General features: G+C 35.1%; 1 protein-coding gene across 1 annotated transcript; it reads left to right on the top strand.

Moving 5' to 3' along the window:
* The first annotated feature begins 2,436 nt into the window (after window positions 1-2,436).
* On the top strand, window positions 2,437-22,196 carry LOC132547000 (lymphocyte cytosolic protein 2-like). The gene is made up of 16 exons (XM_060210736.1): window positions 2,437-2,517; window positions 3,707-3,838; window positions 6,835-6,894; window positions 7,485-7,577; window positions 9,147-9,203; window positions 9,314-9,422; window positions 9,849-9,880; window positions 10,124-10,160; window positions 10,417-10,452; window positions 12,509-12,556; window positions 12,842-12,979; window positions 14,945-14,988; window positions 16,410-16,436; window positions 18,209-18,289; window positions 18,497-18,661; window positions 19,525-22,196. The coding sequence occupies exons 1-16, from the start codon at window positions 2,437-2,439 to the stop codon at window positions 19,621-19,623; spliced, it is 1,239 nt and encodes a 412-aa protein (XP_060066719.1). The 3' UTR covers window positions 19,624-22,196.
* The last annotated feature ends 564 nt before the right edge of the window (window positions 22,197-22,760 follow it).

Here is a 22,760-nt window from a genome sequence, read left to right as displayed (position 1 = left end):
AGAAAAGGTCACTTCGCTAGAAGGTCATGATTGGTAGTACCCTACGTGAATCCAAGTTGAAATGGCAGCAGTTTTGAAACCGTGCCCTAATATTGTGTGTGTCCTCCTCGACCAGCTATAGCATCTCTAATTCTTCGTTGCATCGAGTTCATCAGGGCATTGACTGTCCGTATTGGAATGTTATTCCATTCTTGGACGAGTGCATTTGCTAACTGGGGGAGGGTATTTGGGGGGTTACGGCGATTGCGAATTCTTCTGTCTAGTTCATCCCACAAATGCTCGATTGGGGACAAATCGGGGCTATATGGAGGCCAATCTATAGGAACAATGTTCTGTGTCACAAGAAAGTCTCTACAGACTCTTGCAACGTGTGGTCTCGTGTTATCTTGCTGCAAGGTTAGATGATGCTGCCTAACAAACGGCACAACATGGGGCCTAAGGATCTCATCCCGATAGCGTACGGCCGTTAAATTCCCATTGACTATCACCAAAGGTGTCTTCAAACCATGGGAGATTCCCGCCCAAACCATAACTGATCCACCCCCAAATTGGTCATGCTTTAAAACACAGGCGTCTGCAAAACGTTCGCCTCGACGCCGGTACACACGTTGACGGCCATCTGCTCGAAATAACGTGAATCGAGATTCATCGGTGAAGAGCATGGACCTCCAATGTCTCATAGGAAAACGTCGGGGCATATGTGCTGTCAACCATTGCATACGACGTGCTTGACGTTGCGGTGTTAGTGGTAAACCAACGTACTGTCGCCTTGCACGCAAATTAGCCTCACGCAGTCTGTTGATCACTGTTTGGGGATGAATCCGATGGTTATGATTACCAATCGTATTCCTTGCCGTTTCATCAGCCGTTAACCTCCTGTTACGCAAGTGTGCCAGTCTTCCTGTGGCGTTAAGACATGAAACTAATCAACTAATAGTCGATTTGTGAACTCTGAAGTGTCGAGCGACGTGAAGTTGCATGCTCCCTGCCATAAGCATCGCGATAGCACGTCCTCTATCAACCTGTGCTAACCGTGGCATAATTGTAAAAGGAATTATTGTTTGCAAAAGTATTGGCGATCATGTGTCTCGATGTTAGTGATAAATTGATACTGGTTTGAATGAAAAAGAACGCATATGTTTGTACAGGCATGGTTTTTGATGTTTTTAACGCGCCGGATGTGCATAGGTTTCTCATCACACCTGGTTGATTTTGAACATTGGTTAGGGTGATAGGCAGGGTGCACTTTTATTTCCGCGATTTTTATACAGCTATGTATATTTAATACAAAATTAATAACAATTTTCCAAGTTGCGTTTTTTTTTCGTTTCAGTATATTTAATAATTTTTTATTCGCCCATCTATGAGGAGACAGATATTCATGTCAAGCATTTAATGATTTTTAACTAGTCCAGCGACGAACAGACAGATGACGTTACAATATATTTAATATATTTTGATAAGCCGAGCTATGCGGAGACAGATATTCATGTCAAGTATTTGCCTGGTAATCATTTGTGACGAGATAATATATTTAATGGGTTTTTTATAATCCCATCTATGAGAAGACAGATATTCACGTTAAATATTTAATAATTTTTTATTAACCCAGTTATGAGAAAACAGATATTCATGTTAAATATGTAATGATTTTTGATTAATCCAGCTATGAGAAGACAGATATTCATGAAACCAAGTAATCATTTTTAACAAGATAATGTTTTTAACAATTTTTCACTAGCCCAGCAATGTTTAGGAGACAGATTTAAACATTACGATATATTTAATAATTTTCAACTAGCCCAACTATGAGGAGACACTTATAAGTGACTTAGCTCCTGAGGTGAGATAGTTCCTGATATCTGCTTCTGCTTTGATAGTGTTACAGTATCCATTACATTATTTTATACATTTATGTATGTCTTTATAGTAGAGAAATTTGTCACTACAAATGCTTAATATTTAATTGACAAAAATTATGTTGGTAGATTCAAGGCTTAAAGAAAAAAGCTTATGATGCAGGGCTATAGTTTCAGGATCATATCTAAGTTTGTAAAAGATGATTTAACAAAGAGACTGAACAATGTAGTTCTTTGAGGCCTTTGATTTTTTTATCTTGGTGTTTACTATTGCTACAATTGACTGGTTATCACATTGATTTTTATTTTCTTGTCACTTAATCTCCAATCCCAAATATGTACTTCCACCACAAGGGGAGAAACTCTGGTACTGTGTGTCGTTTGTGTACCCAAGTTTGTACCATGATTCCGGTCATACACTATATATCCAAGTCATTTGTGTACCCGAGTTCGTACTATGATTCTGGTCTTACACCAAGTTCGTACCATGATTCTGGTCTTACACCAAATTCATACCATGATTCTGGTCTTACACCAAGTTCATACCATGATTCTGGTCTTACACCAAGTTCGTACCATGATTCTGGTCATACACCAAGTTCGTAACATGATTCTGGTCATACACCAAGTTCGTACCATGATTCTGGTCATACACCAAGTTTGTACCATGATTCTGGTCTTACACCAAGTTTATACCATGATTCTGGTCATACACCAAGTTCGTACCATGATTCTGGTCATATACCAAGTTTGTACCATGATTCTGGTTATACAACAAGTTCGTACCATGTTTATGGTCATACACTATATGTCCAAGTAATTTGTGTACCCAAATTTGTACCTTGATTCCGGTCTTACACTAAGTTGGTACCTTGATTCTGGTTATACACTATATGCCCAACTACCATTAAAGTATGCCCCGAAACTATACCCTCTTTTTGGTGACCTGTCTTTGAAAAGTTCCCAAGGCCAAACTGTTGTAACTTGTGATAAATTGTGTCATCAGATTTGGTATACTTTATAGAACTTAGACATGGAATCACAGATGAATTTTCTGGATAAAACAAACAATGAATAAGTTTAAACATTTGCACCTAACTTCACCATAATAACAAGTGAAAGGCCTCAGTCTACCTTCCTATGGTGACCTGTGCTCATTGCTGTGTTTGTGTAAACCCTTCCCCCCAAATCCCATATGCATTAGCCCACCCCCTCTGTCAGGCATCCACCACTCTTGATATGTCCAGGATCTAGTGGTGCGAGGAGTCACAGGGTTGATCATACATCCAATCCTTTTCTGGTAAGGAGCGTTCACATGGTGTTACACTTTTTACACTGGTCAAGGCCTAAAATTCTCCTTTGTGTCCAGGCTGCCACCATTTTCTACTGCTTTTTGGCCTTGCTGTGTCCCCGTCGTCTTGAAAGACCTCTAACTAGGACAGGTTCCTGCACATTATGTATATATGAACATGTTCTTGCTGTGCTGATCACTGTAGGAACAAACTAATAAATTTACTAACAGTAAAACAAAAAAATATCTTAAAAATTAATCAACAGCTATCATTGTAGCATGTTGACCCATATATTTTCAATACTAATTAATTGACTTACAGCTTTTAACTACAAATTTTATACATTCTCTATTTGAAAGAAATATTTAGATATTTTACAAAAATTGTGTATCTTAAAATTATCAACCAGAATCTCTCTAAGTTTGCATTTAATTATAAATAAATAATACTTGAAGAAATGTGACTGTTCTTTTTCATCAGCTGTCTGTCATGTTTCACAGAGGAATTGTCTGTTGGACATGGTAAATTATTATTATGCTTTGTTGTTTGGTACAGGATGTCTATGAGCAACCTGACAATCAGCCTCCTCCCCCACCACGTAGTGGGAGACGGGCTGTGGCTCCCCCATCATCAAAAAATACCGCTGGTACTCGTAGACCCGCAGAGATACCAGTAAATCAGCAGGAGGTATGTTGTGTTCATGTTAAAGAGGTTTTATTGTGTATTTTTATAATATTCTGATAGGAAAAATAGTACATACCCTGCAATTATTGATACCAATAATCAATATTTTGTAATTTTTGCGAAGTTCTGATTTATTGTTTAACATTTTTAACACCAATTAAAACAAAAACGGAATTGTGTAAGAAAATGAGGAATCCAAAATCATGAAAAGTCAGCTCTAATTAGTGTTGCAATTTTAGATAATTCCTTGCCAAAGTTGTCATGTATATAATTATATTCTTTTATTCTGTTACTGTATAGCATCTTTATAACAGAATATATTAGTAGAATACAAATTATTGTTATGATTTGTAACAGATAGAATTGTATAATAGTACTCTTCATCATTAGATTGCTGGTTTATTCATTGAAGATGGTATACCCCTTGTAATGCTTTTGATATACATGCAATAGAGATATAGAATGGAGATGACTGCCATGAAAATCTCTATTTTCTACACTATCTGCCTGAATAATCGATCAATTAAAAGATTAAAAGGTTCTTAAATTTGTTTCCATTGGATACATGATTTATTTGACAAATCACAAATTTTTTAATTTTAGCTCGCCTGAGCATAAGAAATAATTTGTGATGAGTTTCAAACCTTGCATATCAAATGGAAACACTATTAGGATCCTATAATATTGCTGTAGTTGATTATCATAGAAGATATAAATGGATTTTACAGAGTGGATATTTAGCTTACATCTAGCTTTGTGATGGAAGTTATAATGATGCACCTGTTCATATGTTAGTTGGGGGCATGCATGCTGGCCGCACATTATTAACATCAGTAATTCCTTGCCCAGAAATGTTGCACACCTGTAAAACTGGCAGATTTTAAATCTATCATTGATCATTGTACTATTTACACAACAGTTTATCTTAAAATTTTACTGTTTTTCAAAAGCAGTTTGATTTGGTCAGTTGAAAATTTAAAGCATTGTTAAGAAAATTAAGAATTTATCATTTTATGAAATTTTGACTTATCACATAGGTACTTATTAGTGGCATTAGATGTTTATAAAGCTAATCACAACATTCTGAAGGTCATTAATTAGACAATTAGTAATGGGATTTCATTGGTTGATGAAATAATTCATTGACCTCTTGAAAAGGCAAGAGCTTCATAAATTAGAAAGCTAAACAATTACAATTGTGAAGACATATAGATATTTTGTTTATATGGTGTACTCCTTGTACATACACTGATATTTTCTGTGGAGAGTGAATGTCTGTAGGGTATGATGTGTAATATTGACTAAAATCCACTATTGAAGGTGCATGTGGTATCACATGATAATGTTATTGTTTCTGTACAAATCCTAACAACTGACCTTTTGTATCATTACTGATATTATTTGATTGATCAGTGAAATTATTTCAACTCCATGTGATATTAATCAGTTAACTCGTTTGTAATCCAGTGGTAAAGGTATATATTATCTAACTTGGTGTGTTTATTTTGATGTGCTGTATCTATGGATCAGCACCATGCTTAAGTTGTTTAATTGATTGTAGCAATATTACGAATATATCATTGGCTTTAGAACAGCTCAACTCTGGACTTTCACTTAAAGACACTGTTCATGGAAGTATTTTTGCATCAGGTTATTTTTGTACTAGTACCATTATACACAAATTTACCTAATATTCATATTACACTCAGAAGATTATAGAAAATGGTTATATATGAGTGTAACAAATTTTTGCCCTCATTTTAAATTCATCCTCCTTGTTCATAGACCAAAATTAAAGGCATAATTTTCCCAGTGTACAGTAATGTGTTGGTCACTGGACTTGTAAGAGGATAGATAGTACGATAAAGAGTTGAGTATTTAAAGGGAGAGTTCGGGAATAAAATCAGATGGGTTAGAGGTCAAAGGTCAGTTGTTAGGTTATATTTACATTCTGTAGTTTGTGTAAATATATACATATATAAAGTGGAAGTTCATCGTTATCAAATTATACATAAAATACAGTAATTCAGTGCTGGTAAAATCTCTGCTGAACCTGTTTTGTGGTGCTAAAAGGATTCACATTTTTACACTTATCATGATGTCAGTTTATTCCACTTTATATAAAATTGTTACTGTCTATTTTGTTTCCATTTTATATGTCAGCTTCTTGAAACATGTCACAAATTTTTGTTTCATAGCAACAAAAAATTATGGAAACAGGTCTACAGTGTTACTGTTCTGGCAGTGGCTACAACACTTCACCTAAAACTTTGAGTATATGTGTGTTGCTTAAAAAGTTAAACAACCCTTTGTCCATAGCTTGATCATATACTGGGGTGAGGGACACATAGCAGTTTGTGCTTCTCAGGAAGCTGAGAATGGACTGTGCTGATATGTTTGTGTGATTTAACACTTTATTCTTATTGTTCTGGATGACATACTACAGGCCTTTTATTATGTTGTTCAAGGAGACCCTACCTTAAAATCACCGTGGCAGTTCATGGGATGATAAACTCAACAAACATACACATAGTGAACACCTCAACACATCCATCATTAACAAAATGTCTTCTAGATTTTACAGTCCAGCTACTCTGAAGGACGAGTGAGAAACTTGATTTAAATGGTTCACATTTACATTTCATTTTCTAATTAAGTACAGAGTGTTATAACAATAATTCCAATCTAACCTGTATTTAGTATAATTGTAGTATTGACATTTGAACACCCCCCCCCCCAAATAGACAGATTAGAATTAATTTGCAAAATTTGGTATTTGGAAGGGGCAGGTTGGGGAGGGAAACAACGAATGACCATAACATACAGGGACAGGCAAGACATATAATTGTGAGCAACTCTTGTTTATCTAAACACACTTTAAAGCCACTAAGACTGAAATATATCTTTGACTTGTTTCAAAAACCTGATATAAATGGAAATATATATAAGCTCATATATGTATATCTGGAGCATGTGACTAGATTGCACATTTTTTGTAGGAATATTATGAAGATCCAAGTGAATTACCTGAGGCTCCTAAACCTCCAATTGATGATCAGGTATAATGTCGTCATGGAAACTAATTAACATTTCATTTGATTGACTGTAATTAAAACTCAGGTAATACAAAGGCAACTTTGCATGTGATGATAATTGATTGAAAATTTTAGTTTTCTCTTTGCAAACTTGATTTGGCAATACACTGTAATTGATTTCAGGCATGTGTAGTACTGTTAATTGTAAACTTAGATATGTATACCATTCATTTGTCATCCATTTATACAGTAGAGGTGTTGCTAAAACGAAAATGTATAATCAGGTAGCTCATTAACACCTGTCAGTTTATGTTAATCATCTCTGACTCTGGTATATCCTTCTAAGCATAACCATAGCTGACCGTCAAACTGACTTTCTTTAAAATCTCACTATCTTCAGTTGTGCATGGTGCAGATTGTATGTCTATATGAGGAGACTTTGTCTCTAATAGATAGAGACATAGTTATACTAAGTAGAGTTTACTGAAGCTAAATAACTCACTCACTTGATGGAGATATAACAGCCAATAGCTGGCTCTGCAATTAGTTCACATGAATACATTAATGAGAGTATGATATTGAGTATGTAATTATGATTCTATCCTCTCTGTTAGCCGACATATGAGGACATGGGTGAGGAAGAACAGCGCAACCAGAAAAATAATAAGCATAAAGCACTGCCAAATCGGCCTGGAGGAAAAAGCAAGGTATACTGCATGTTACAACAAGGGCATTTAACCTAACCACTAAGAATGTATCTTTACTCATACCATTAACCAGCAACTATCAATCATCTTCCATTGTCCATCCATGACTACTAATCTGGTTTTTCTACTGTCCAGTCACCACTAATCTGGTTGTCCCCACTATCCAGTCCCCACAAATCTGGTTGCCCCACTATCCAGTCATCACTAATCTGGTTGTCCTACTGTCCAACCATCACTAAGCTGGTTGTTCCACTGTCCAGCCATCACTAATCTGGTTGTCCCACTATCCAATCATCACTAAGCTGGTTGTTCCACTGTCCAGCCATCACTAATCTGGGTGTCCTACTGTCCAGCCATCACTAATCTGGTTGTTCCACTGTCCAGCCATCACTAATCTGGTTGTCCTACTGTCCAGCCATCACTAATCTGGTTGTTCCACTGTCCAGCCATCACTAATCTGGTTGTCCTACTGTCCAGCCATCACTAATCTGGTTGTCCTACTGTCCAGTCATCACTAATCTGGTTGTCCTACTGTCCAACCATCACTAATCTGGTTGTCTTACTGTCCAGCTATCACTAATCTGGTTGTCTTACTGTCCAGCCATCACTAATCTGGTTGTCTTACTGTCCAGCCATCACTAATCTGGTTGTCCTACTGTCCAACCATCACTAATCTGGTTGTTCCACTGTCCAGCCATCACTGAACTTGTTGTCCTACTGTCCAGCCATCACTAATCTGGTTGTCCTACTGTCCAGTCATCACTAATCTGGTTGTCCCAATGTCCAGCCATCACTAATCTTTTTGTCCTACTGTCCAGTCATCACTAATCTGGTTGTCCCACTGTCCAGCCATCACTAATCTGGTTGTTCCACTGTCCAGCCATCACTAATCTGGTTGTCCCACTATCCAATCATCACTAATCTGGTTGTCCCACCATCCAGTCCCCACAAATCTGGTTGTCCCACCATCCAGTCCCCACAAATCTGGTTGTCCCACTGTCCAGCAATCACTAATCTGGTTGTCCCACTATCCAACCATCACTTATCTGGTTGTCCTACTGTCAAGCCATCATTAATCTGGTTGTCCTACTGTTCAACCATCATTAATCTGGTTGTCCCACTGTCCAGCCATCATTAATCTGGTAGTCCCACTGTCCAGCCATCATTAATCTGGTTGTCCCACTGTCCAGCCATCATTAATCTGGATGTTCCATTATCTACCCAACACTAATTTAGTTGTCCTAATCTCTAGCCACCACTAATTTGCATGGTCGTCCCTCTACCCAGTCTGTGCTAACTTGGTTGACCCACTGTCTAGCTCTCACAAAATTTGGTTGTCCAATTATCATAATAATACTTATTTGGTTTACCCACTATCTGGCTCACTAATCATGTTGTCTTGCCATCCAGCCATTGTTTTAGATAACTTGTTCTTTACAAATGTCCCAGTCACTCAGCTTTAAAACTCAATTGTTACTGTAGCAAACTCCCATTAAGGTATATCTTGCATTCATGTAATCATTTTCAATTACAAAGATTTTAATGTTGAAATCTTATCCTTTATTTCAGCCTTTTACTTCAGCTTCAAGGGGTCGCATGGCAACACCTGATGAAGACAGTGATGTAGTAAGTGTAGCCACACAATATGAAATATGCCAAAGATTTCCTCACATTCCCTAAACTCTATGTGTAGGTTGATATTATATAGTCAATTTTCACTCTTTTGCTGTTTTCAGGATGACTATGAAAAACCGAATCAACCTACTGCTCCAATCCCAAAAAGATTTCCTTCCCAGGGAAAGGGATCTTATCCCCCAGAACCATCGCCAAGGGAAGACCTGCCTGGTATTTGTTTTGTGCATTTCATGTGAAAGTTATTAAGTTTTGTATCTCATTGTCAGGATAGATTGATTTTCTTGCAATACACAGCAAATGACTGCCAAGGGTTATTTTCATAGCTGATGTCTTAACGCAACCATAGTTTAAGGATTTTTAAGATAAGAACATTTCATTGGATGCATTGATGTGTTATTTTTTAGTTGCAGAAAATCATTTCTTTGTAAATTTTCAATCTTGCTACATAAAGTGATTAAATGTCTAGTATCCCATGTTACTTCATGTTCCAATTAGTTGAAAAGGTCTTGTCCTTAGTATGGTCCTACAGTGTTATTTTTATATGTATTTATTTTTATATTGATTAGTTAAGTATAAAACTGGGAAAAATGTGACCATAACTAATGTTAACACCTCATTAATAACATTGTTTTTCAGGATATATGGACATGCAGACAACAGAATCCAAGGTAGGAAACCTTGTGTGGATTTTTTCCTGAGCTCTGTAACTCCAGAGATATTCTGAAATGTTGGTTCATTAAGGAAAGCTACCATTTTGACAAATCAGTCAATGTCATTTAAAGAATTATGTCTGACCACTTATTCTAAATATAAAAATATGATCTTATCATCATTAATGATCAAATGCAATAACCTGTTTCTCAATCTAAAGTAAATTTATGTTACACAAAACTAACCTGTTCATTTTTCAGGACCTTATTGAAGATGATATCTATGTTGTACCTGAAGGTAAGTTGACTGAAATTATATTTATCTCATGATCCTCATGTTATTATGTGAATTTGCCCTTGTAATATTTTCATGTATATAACACTTGTGTAATATGCCATGGAGCATTTTTCATTGGCTGCACCAGTCAGAAATGGATTGTAATGCTGTAATGTGGATGAAGTCATGAATTAAAACTTATTAAATCTTAGATATCTATGTTAACACTTGTGATTTTGGGATTCTCTGTTTCTGATAAAATATCATTATTTTATAGAGGAAGAAGAGAAAAAGAAACCCTCAAAAGCAGCAGGTAAGAATTAAAGACATTTCCGGACATAATAATGACCAGGAGTCCTGAACACTTGTATTGGATGATTAACAATATAAAAGGACATTTGAATTTAATATCAATGGTGTCTGAAGATTTAGACAATAACTATTTGCACTTTTTCCTTTTTCATGTGGTGTCTCTTTTGCTTCCCTGATTGACAAATACTCTTGTACTTGAGTGTGTGCTTTAACAAAAGGTCATGTTTCATCTAGTTCCTCCCATTTGTTGTATATTTGGAATCAGGTATTGAAGAAATTACAAATGGTAGGGTTGTGTTTCACACTCACCTGTAACTGATGTATTTCCTGAACATAAAAATATGTGGAGTATGTTGCCTGTCTGAACATTTGGGTTTTTTTTCTGGGTAAACCAATTTCTTCATGCATGAACAACTAGTTCCTATATACTTCTGTCTGGTCAGATTACCTGAATGATTCACTGTTAGAATACATGTTTTAGAGGTAATCTTATAGCATTTTCTAGGTCAAATTATTGCAATGAAATATGATTTCACCAATTGTAGATTCTATATTCTGCTTATTAAGTAATTATTATAGATGCACATCATTGTACTAATTTGTCTAAAAGTGATAATGCACTAGATGATTGTGCTAGATTATTTATGTTTACAGTAAGCTAGCAGATTATTTACTTTGGTTTCCATGAGGAAGCTCAGAGTCAGTCTGCCCTTGTTCTCATTATGTACACCTGTTTGCCATCTTGCCCTTTGAAATGTTATTGGTAGTTTGTTTTGGAGCTTCTCCTCTTTAGCTGTACTTACTGACAGTTTGTCTGTTGTTGTTGACAGTTTGTCTATTTTTATTGACAGTTTGTCTGTTGTTGTTGACAGTTTGTCTATTTCTATTGACAGTTTGTCTATTTTTATTGACAGTTTGTCTGTGTTTGTTGACAGTTTGTCTATTTTTATTAACAGTTTGTCTGTTTTTATTGACCGTTTGTCTGTTTTTATTAACAGTTTGTCTGTTGTTGTTGACAGTTTGTCTATTTTTATTGACAGTTTGTCTATTTTTATTGACAGTTTGTCTGTTTTTATTAACAGTTTGTCTGTTGTTGTTGACAGTTTGTCTATTTTTATTGACAGTTTGTCTATTTTTATTGACAGTTTGTCTATTTTTATTGACAGTTTGTCTATTTTTATTAACAGTTTGTCTGTTTTTATTGACCGTTTGTCTGTTTTTATTGACAGTTTGTCTATTTTTATTGACAGTTTGTCTGTTGTTGTTGACAGTTTGTCTATTTTTATTGACAGTTTGTCTGTTGTTGTTGACAGATTGACAGTTTGTCTGTTTTTATTGACAGTTTGTCTGTTGTTGTTGACAGTTTGTCTATTTTTATTGACAGTTTGTCTATTTTTATTGACAGTTTGTCTATTTTTATTAACAGTTTGTCTGTTTTTATTGACCGTTTGTCTGTTTTTAGTTTGTCTATTTTTATTGACAGTTTGTCTGTTGTTGTTGACAGTTTGTCTATTTTTATTGACAGTTTGTCTGTTGTTGTTGACAGATTGACAGTTTGTCTATTTTTATTGACCGTTTGTCTGTTTTTATTGACAGTTTGTCTGTTGTTGTTGACAGATTGACAGTTTGTCTATTTTTATTGACCGTTTGTCTGTTTTTATTGACAGTTTGTCTATTTTTATTGACAGTTTGTCTGTTGTTGTTGACAGATTGACAGTTTGTCTATTTTTATTGACAGTTTGTCTATTTTTATTGACAGTTTGTCTATTTTTATTAACAGTTTGTCTGTTTTTATTGACCGTTTGTCTGTTTTTATTGACAGTTTGTCTATTTTTATTGACAGTTTGTCTGTTGTTGTTGACAGTTTGTCTATTTTTATTGACAGTTTGTCTGTTGTTGTTGACAGATTGACAGTTTGTCTATTTTTATTGACAGTTTGTCTATTTTTATTGACAGTTTGTCTGTGTTTGTTGACAGTTTGTCTGTTTTTGTTAACAGCTTGTCTGTCTTTGTAGCTGTATTTTTTGCTTTACAATAAAATTTATTTGTATTTGCAGCTCCTCCCCCTGTGAACCGGGGAAAAAGAGATCTTCCCAAAACACCAGGTATACCAGTTTTAAGCAATTTTTGTTGTGAAATAAATACGTTATTAAGCAAATATAATGATTTACTTATTGAATTTACTTAAAACTTTATACACCGCATTTATTTAAGCAAAATCTTAGATTCAGGTACAAATCAGATGGTGTGATATAAAAAACAAATAACACAGGATTAATACTGTGGTAAATTTGAAACAGTACCACAAGATTTAGTTGTATATTATAATAAACATAATCAGATTATTTAATGCCTGGTTAATACCGTTATATACTTAATCAATGTTTTAGCCAGCTCAGCACCACAATTCAGGTTACCACCCCGACAACAGGATTCTTCATCTCTTCCAAAGCCAAACAAAAAGGAGCTTAAAAAGGAACCAGTAGTAGAAAAGACTCCACACAGGGGCCTGCCCCCACCCCCTAAAGGTGAGACAATTTACCAAGGTTGAAACACTATCCAGGGGCCTGCCCCTGCCTCTTACAGGTTAGACAATTACCCAGGTAGAGTGACACTATCTGGTGGTCTACACCAATCCCCATAGATCAGACAATTTACCCTGGTAGATACACCATCAAGGGGCCTGCCCCCACCATCTAAAGGTGAGATATTTTACCCTGGTTGAGACACCATACAGGAGCTTGCCCCACCCACTAAAGATGAAACAACTTACCAAGTTTGAGACACCATACATGCCTACTCAAACCCCTTAAATTTGAGACGATTTACCCAGGTTAAGACTCCATCCATGGGCCTACCCCAACCCCTTGCAGGAGAGATGATTTTACCCAGGTGGAGACACTATGTAGGAGTCTGCACCAACCCAGAAAGGTGGGATAATTTACTTAGGTAGAGACACCATACAGAGGCCTGCCTCCGAACTTTGAATGTGAGATCATTATCTGCCTCCACCTACTAAATGTGAGAAAATTTACCCAAGTAGGTAGAAAGACTTTATCCAGGAGCCTGCCTCCATCTTAAGGGAAACATGTAACCTAGGTAGAAAGACTTTATCCATGGGCCTGCCAAAAATCCTTAAAGGTGAGATACAACCAGAAGCATGCCCCTTGCCCAACACTGTAAAGTAGTGTGACACAATTAACCTTGTAGAGACTCCTCCAGTGGCCATGTAGAGAATCATTCAGTGACGATGTAGAGACTCATTCAGTGGCCATGAAGAGACTCATTCAGTGGCCATGTAGAGACTCATCCAGTGGCCATGTAGAGACTCATTCAGTGACGATGTAGAGACTCATCCAGTGGCCATGTAGAGAATCATTCAGTGGCCATGTAGAGAATCATCCAGTGGCCATGTAGAGACTCATCCAGTGGCCATGTAGAGAATCATTCGGTGTCCATGTAGAGACTCATCTAGTGACCATGTAGAGACTCATTCAGTGGCCATGTAGAGAATCATTCAGTGGCCATGTAGAGACTCATCCAGTGGCCATGTAGAGAATCATTCGGTGTCCATGTAGAGACTCATCTAGTGACCATGTAGAGACTCATTCAGTGGCCATGTAGAGAATCATTCAGTGGCCATGTAGAGACTCATCCAGTGGCCATGTAGAGACTCATTCAGTGGCCATGTAGAGAATCATTCAGTGGCCATGTAGAGACTCATCCAGTGGCCATGTAGAGACTCATTCAGTGGCCATGTAGAGACTCATCCAGTGGCCATGTAGAGACTCATTTAGTGGCCTGCCCCTTTTCTAAAGGTAATGTATTACAAACCACCCAGATATCTCAAAAACAATCTTAAGGTTGGTAATACATATTGTAAAGATGTTATATTGCAATCAGAAAATTTATGAATGATGTTTTGATAACTACATGGTCACCTTCACAAATGGCAAGTGTGAAACTTATTTATTTGATGGTATATCATGTAGCATACAAGATGGTAATACAGCTGTATGCTTCACAATGGTTATTCATCTGCTGAAGTTGACGATGTAGTCATCAAACCTCACAAATAACTTTTCTAACTATTTGTGATATAAGATCCTCTATTCTACAATTTCCACACATAGACTAGTATAAATAAGTAAACAGAAAGTATAATTTGGACTAGTTACTGTCTCCTAAACGTTACACCATTTACCCAGGTGGCATGGTGGCGTCAGAATGTGAGATCATGCGAGGTTTCTAATGTCTTCCTATTGCTTTGCTTTTCATATTTTATGATATTTCAACACTATACATTTAATGGCGTGACAAATAGACAAGTTGTCCTTGTGGTATACCAAGATTAAATTTTTATTAAAAGACACTGACTTGTTATGATGCTGATGAACTTTAGAAGCTGAAGATGCTGGAATACAAAAGATAGAGGGCTTTATGTGCAAGGTTATGTAAGGTTTATATTTCATATTTCTTATTTATCATAACAGGAGGAGGTCGCCCCCTTCCAACAGTTCCTCAAACCAGTGACCAGGTAGGTACATGAAGTTAATGTTGGCTATTTTATCTAATCAAGAAAACAAATTTTTAGGGTCAGTTATTACAGTGATAATCAGTTTTTAGCAGGTATATCACTAAACATGCTACTGTTTAATTGATCACTTGAGTATGTGTGCTAAATACAGTTCTATGTTTAAGTGTACAGTAAATATGTTCTCTTTAGCGATAATTAGCTATGTTTTCATTCAGCTGCTGAAGCAATAGTTTTGTGGACAAATCACTGTAGCCTTCAATACTGTGACATTTTCAATATAACGTGAAATTTCTCTCAATTTAACATACTTCATACAGATATAAACGCCAATTGTTTACTGAGATCCACTGCTTTTCAGATGAGGAATTTTTATTTCAGTTTCAATGTTGTAGGGTCGAGATCACCTTTTCCATTTTTAGAAAATCATTGTCAGAACTCTAGTGGCTTCATTTCGTGGCCGATTTTGATCAAACTGAATAAACTTATCAAAGACAATAATATCTTGGACAAGTTGGAGTCTCAGGACTGTCATGTCAAAGTTGAGGCCACTCTTACCATTTTTAGAAAATCATCTTTAGTTCAAAATTGTTACTTAATATAGATTTGCTCAAACTTCACATTCATATAAAGGATCATAATATCGTAGTTTGAGTTTCAAGAATGGAGGATCAAGATCATCATTACTATTTTAGGAAAATCTTTGTTAGCACTCTTGTATAATTTCTAGAAGAATTTTAACCAAACTTCACATCCATATATCAGACAAGTTTATCGGTTACAGGGTTTGAGTCAAGTCACTGGTACTATTTTAAGAACACTCTTGTCAGTACTTTTTAGATTTTGATTAAACATCAGACAACTGAGCATTTTTACTCTGCAAATCGAGTGTTTTAACTGTGAGGGAATGTGTAATATTTGTGATTGCCTTGATTCGTGAAACAATTTGTTATATCTTTATTGTTCTACATTCTTTCTACATTTCTTTCATTGATGTTCGTTTGTTAGAATCAGAGTAAGCTTTACTGCAATTACCTTATACCAATATGCCCTCTATACCACTTCTGGTTCAATCCAAGGGCCACAATCCAATATGGCTGACATTCAAACATTGGCTTCAAACAAAATGCTGTACAGAATCACCCATCTTTCTTTTTATTGTTTGCGAGTACACATGAAATCATTTATATATAGAATGTGATTTTGTGGTTTATAAAGAACTCATCTATTTAAACTAGCTTCTTTTTAACATGTTACATATATAATGGCAGCTCCCATCCCCAGTAACGTTATGCCCCACATGTGTGAACATAAACACATTTTAATTGGTAAGACAATTTACAGAATTGGTTAGGATTATGTCTTGTGCAACCAAAATACAAGTGCAAGAAATGTATTTATTTATGTTTTGTTTTGTGTGTTAGTTTGAAGATGAAGATGATGAATTGGAGGTAAAAAGTGTTTGTATATACAGTATATTAGGTATCCAACCAATTGTCTCTAGCTTATTGCATTTTGATGTATACAATATTCACAGTTTTGAAACAAAGCATGAAACAAAAGCAGACTGTGGTATATCGTTGCATGTTAAAATTTGTTTTACATTATGTATATCCTAATGAATAGTCCATTAATCCAGCACCACTCAAAAATTCACTTGTTTAATTGTTTGGTAGAAAATGTGAAATCATATACTCATTTTATTTGCTTGCAATTTATATTTGCCTTTAGTGAAACTCTCTAGCTTTTTGTCCTCATATAGGAAGTATAACTGGCCAGTTGCCTCTTTTTGCCTTCAATGACAGTTTTTTTGATAGTTTTGCTGATGCAGAATTATCTTTTGTATTGTGGAATGCTCTTTATACAGGTGAATATTTTGTGTTTTTACATGACATTTCCTTGCACTTTATAATTCTCTAAATAGGTCTTGTAGCTTGTCTGTTCTAGGACTTTTAATATAAACATTGTAGCTTTTCATTCAATGTTTCAAATTGACAAAAATTTTGTAAAAAATGTTAGGTTTTAACTTGTTTCTTAAGTAAGTCACACTTAATTATCAGGTGTAAACTAATACAGTATACTGTATAGCTGACCAGTTTCATGGAGAGGATATTTTCACTATTTCATGGTCTATTCGTGTGATATTTAATCTGTAAATAATAAGATGCAGTTTTAAAAAAATTCTTTTACATCCAAATTGCAAAATTTTAATTTATCAAAATATAATTTGAACATATAAAAGAAAATCATGAAAATTTTAACTTGTGAAAATTATTAGCAATATGGTATATATTCCTCAAGTTGGAATAGCACAAGCTTTTACATGTAGTCATTAAAAGCAACTTGTATATGTTTGACATGACATGACAAGACAGGGAGACCATTTTTATATTGTATTGCTGAACAAATTTATTTCAAAATGAAGAGATAATTAATGGGGTTTAATAGAAGTGTCTAGTTAAAGGGGCCATGTAGTCAAGCAACATTTTTTCTTTTCAGTTTGAAATAAAAAAATATATGTGTCCAGATTAACAAATCTGTACATAATAGTTTTCTCCTACATAGCCAATGTCCAGTCTGGTCAGTTTAAAATCTGGGGAAGCCCCCGCCAAAAATACCAATTATCCAAATATAGCGCGAAATGCTGCGCCCTCTGGCGGGAAGAAGACTGTTTGTAAACAAATGCACATGATATGGCGATAATGTTTTATCACTTACCAGTAGTCTAGGAGAGTCTTCACAACTTCTTCATTACTTTGGAAAAAGTTTCTTTCTTGAACTGATCCCACCTCTTATACTGTTCTGCTATTGTTATTCGAGGGTGAGCTTTCTGCCACTGGCCTTTTCTACGTTTTGTGTGCGATGACATGACCTGTTTGCCACAACAACGCTTCAGCTGGGAAGCCATTTTTGTTTAGTTTTTTCAGACGCGTTTGCGCATGCTCACAGATCAAAGTGTGCATAGAAGGCTTGCTCATTTGCATTTTATCGTGTCTGTACAGACGATTAGTATTTCCCATATAATTAATTAAAAACCGATAGAAAACATGCGCTTGTATCAATATGTCGGTGAGGTTAGTTCATAATGATTATAGAACTACATTTTAACTGATGAATTTGTAACTAAAAAAAACAAAAACAAAAACATACCTGACTAAATAGCCCCTTTAAATCATCAAAATTGACTTACAGAGTGACTGATGATTTTTTTCTAATATTTCAGGAGGACTTAAACTCTTATGATTGGTATAGAGGGACCCTGACACGACAAGAAGGTGACACAAAACTTAAACAGAACCATCAAGTAAGTCATTGAAATGATATTTTGAAGTGTTGACAATGAATTTTATTAAGAAATGATGCTCAAACTTGATTTAGTATCCTCATATATTTAACTGCTGTAAACATCATTATATTTTGCTTGTGATCAGCATATAGATCTTATTTAAAAGACACCCTGTGTAATTGAATTTACTTGACCAGTGTGTTCCGTTTCTTCCCTATTTACCAGAATGGTATGTTTGCCATAAGAGATTCCAGTAAGAAAGCAGCAGATGGTGACCCTCGACCTTATACACTCATGATATTTAATGATAACAAAGTGTACAACCTCCCTATACGGAAACGTGTGGCAGATGGACACTATGCCATGGGTAATCCGAAACCTAGAGAAGAGGTAAGAAGAATATAGGTTTCCTGTATAATCTAGTCACAAAGATTTCCTTCAATACTTCAATTAAATGAAGCAAAAATATAAGTACAATTGTGTATTCTACTTGGATAAAGAATAAAGTTGAAATAAAGGAACATTGAATATTTACAAAGATTAGAAATAGTACAAATTGTAAATTTTCTCTGAAAGTACATGTGAGCACTGATAAATAACTAAATCTGCTCCATTTCTAATCACCAATGTAGAAATTAAATTGATGGATAAGAAGAATGCATTTAAATGTAAACAAATCAGGTCTCCATTGAAAAATACACTTTTGTTTTCCCCTTAAAAATAATTGTTATTTTCCTCCTAATAAACACTCATTATTATCCCCTTAATAAACGCTCTTTGTTTCCTCTTAAAAAACATTCTTTTTCTCACTTCAAAGGTACAATTTATTTTCACCTTAAAAATGCTCTTTATTTTCCCCTTAATAAATACTATGTATTTTCCCTTTGATAAACTCTCTTTATTTTCCCCTTAATTAACACTTTTTATTTTCCCCTTAATAAATACTCCTTATTTTCCCCTTGATAAACACACTTTGTTTTCCTTTTAATAAATACTCTTTGTTTTCTCCTTAATAGATACTCTATTTTCCTCTTGATAAATACTCTGCATTTTCCTCTTGATAAACACTCTGTATTTTCCCCTTGATAAATCATCTGTTTTTTCCCCTTTATAAATACTCTGCATTTTTCCCTTTATAAATACTCTTTATTTTCCCCTTGATAAATCCTCTGTATTTTCCCCTTTATAAATACTCTGCATTTTTCCCTTTACTCATTCAAGTAACTTATCTTGTTCTCACTGAAACATTTCAGACATTTCCAAAACTAGCTGACTTGGTGGCTTTCTTCTCCAAGAGAATGATTGTGTTAGCTGGGAGTGGACAAACTCATCTTAAGATGCCTTTACCATAGTATAGACCTACCATGAAATGCCAAATTGGAATTTAGTGGATCTTGAAGTGATGTTCTGTGGACCATAAAGCTCAACAATAGACCATGTATTGACATTCAGTGGACCATAAACCTTGGTTCATGGGGCCTTGTAGACATGCTCCATGACCTCAGGTCTCGATTCATTGGACCTTGTGGTGATCATTAGACCCTATAGTGATGTTCAGTGGACCATAAACCTTGGTTCATGGGGCCTTGTAGACATGCTCCATGACCTCAGGTCTCAATTCATTGGACCTTGTGGTGATCATTAGACCCTGTAGTGATGTTCAGTGGACCATAAACCTTGGTTCATGGGGCCTTGTAGACATGCTCCATGACCTCAGTTCTCGATTCATTGGACCTTGTGGTGATCATTAGACCCTGTATTGATGTTCAGTGGACCACTAACCTTGGATCATGGGGCCTTTTAGACATGCTCCATGACCTCAAGTCTCGATTCATTGGACCTTGTGGTGATCATTAGACCCTGTAGTGACATTCAGTGGATCATAAAGCTGCAGTTTGTCAGACCTTGTGGTGACATTCTATGGACTTCAAAATGATGCTCAATGAACCATGGATAAATGCAGCTCGTTTTGACCGTAAACAGAACATTACAATGGAACATAGATCAATACTACATTAAAAAATGTCAAGACATTCACTACACTATATTATGTTCATTGTAACCACCTTTAAAGGAATGATAAAGTGAAGCTTCATGTTGCATAACAAGGTGGAATTTAATTTCACAAACTACGAGAATAGTTTTGATGTTACCGTATCTGGAATTTGGTTTTGCCCTGCCAGTGTCACTTGAAGTGTGACTAGTTGATTCTGAAAGAAACCCAGCAGAATGTTGGTACTGGCATTGACAATCCATTTACCGAACCTATGGGTGATCAAGTCCATCTACCCATTGCACTGTCACTGTCTAAGGAATTACCCTATTATAGATGTGTCCTAGAGGTCACCCATGTCATGACCTATGGAACGTCTTTATCATTAACATCAGTCTGACTAATATCATTTTGTGATACTTTATTTTAGCTGTTTGATGGATAATGAAGTACGAGATACACATTTGAATGTAAGTGAGAAATGATATCCCAGTGGAAAAAAGGCAGTATTGTACATCATTGTTACTATATATAATGCTTTCTGTGTACATATATGTTACTGTTAAACATGGAAAGTTATGCATGGAGGTGACGTACACTTGCTATGAATAATGTGCTCATTTCCACCATTGCTGGTTCAGCTGTTTTATGGTAATTTATGTACGTTGGTTTTAATTTTAGAATCTATTCTTCTCAGCAAATTAGTATACAACAGGAATGTCTCAAAACTGGGTCATCAGCAACCACACATGTTACACATGATACCCCCACCCTCCCTTAAGTGCTGTCTGAACTTATTTTTCTGGGAAATCAGCATGGATGTGCTTACCTCATTTGAACCTTCCATTAAAATATGTAGCCTTTCAACTTTCTATATATTTAAGAATATGGTTACAAATTTACAAAAATGTATCTTGTTCAAAGTATATTTTTTGTTATCATGGTTTTGTGTCAACACACATCATGTAGAAACTGTTCTCCCCTCCCCCACCAGCACACGCCTCCCCCACCAGTACACCCCTCCCAACCCCTCCCCTTTTTCTTCTGTAAGCCCAGAAAACTTTTTAGATCAATACTACATAATAAATGACCTGTCTCGCTTTCAATTCAACAAACTTCCTTAACCTAGATGTAAAATCTTCCACATTCAGGTATGATTTTTTTCCAAACTAGAAACTGTCAAGTTCTTCATTTAATACCAAGTTGTTCAGCATATCAGAAAGTCTGTTGGAACACTTGTTAACATTGCCTTTATAAATAGTACGTGAAAAAAGTCTTTCAAGTTAAAATTTGTATACATGTAAGTAAAAAGAACATACATAGATATTTTATATAATTTTTTGAATGATTTAACATCATTATCAGTTATGTGAGTTATTGTTGTATGGGACTTTTGGATCCACTTTGGAGCTAGGCCAGATATACACATGTATTATTATATTTTTATACTGAAACATTCCCATTGTTATGCAAAACTGAAGTATATAAAATGTATTCTGTTACATATTTTAATTGTATAAATCTTCACAATTTTATGAATGTTGTATACATTGTTACATTTTACCAAATCATTTCATTGTTTTATGCTAATGAGGTGTGTTTGTTGCCTGGGAGCCAGTAGATGGCAGTGCCTGAATATGATTATTCTAAATTGTATTACCTACATTCTGTTAGATTCTGCTCTAAAACACTAATTGTGAGCTCACTTAGGTGAAAAATGAATTACTTAATCCATTAATCACACAATCCTTTTCATAAGGATTCAGAAATATATTTTTTACATCAGAAATACAGTGCCTTGAATGATATTTTAGCAATGTACAATCTTACGTACTGTGTACTACATTTTGTATGCATGAATAAGTTAGTATATTTTACATGACTGTATATCTGAAAAATAAAAAAAGAAATAAATCATTGGCATGATATTCATATCTTTTTTTCTTTTTATGTCCTGATCGTCTTAATACAAGATTAAACTAATTTATTAAAAAAATTAAATCTCCCTTTACATCAATCATATTAATCTCCCTTTACATCAATCATATTAATCTCCCTTTACATCAATCATATTAATCACCCTTTACATCAATCATATTAATCACCCTTTACATCAATCATATTAATCACCCTTTACATCAATCATATTAATCTCCCTTTACATCAATCATATTAATCACCCTTTACATCAACCATATTAATCTCCCTTTACATCAACCATATTAATATCCCTTTACATCAACCATATTAATCTCCCTTTACATCAATCATATTAATCTCCCTTTACATCAATCATATTAATCACCCTTTACATCAATCTATTAATCATCAATCATATTAATCACCCTTTACATCAATCATATTAATCTCCCTTTACATCAATCATATTAATCTCCCTTTACATCAATCATATTAATCTCCCTTTACATCAATCATATTAATCTCCCTTTACATCAATCATATTAATCACCCTTTACATCCTAAATATTAGATATG

This window comes from Ylistrum balloti, unplaced genomic scaffold, assembly GCF_031769215.1.
Source record: "Ylistrum balloti isolate Yb309-2 unplaced genomic scaffold, AGI_CSIRO_Ybal_v1 Utg369926, whole genome shotgun sequence".
NCBI lineage: Eukaryota > Metazoa > Mollusca > Bivalvia > Pectinida > Pectinidae > Ylistrum > Ylistrum balloti.
The sequence above is the reverse complement of the archived record's forward strand: the minus strand, read 5'-3'. Positions and strand labels throughout refer to the sequence as shown.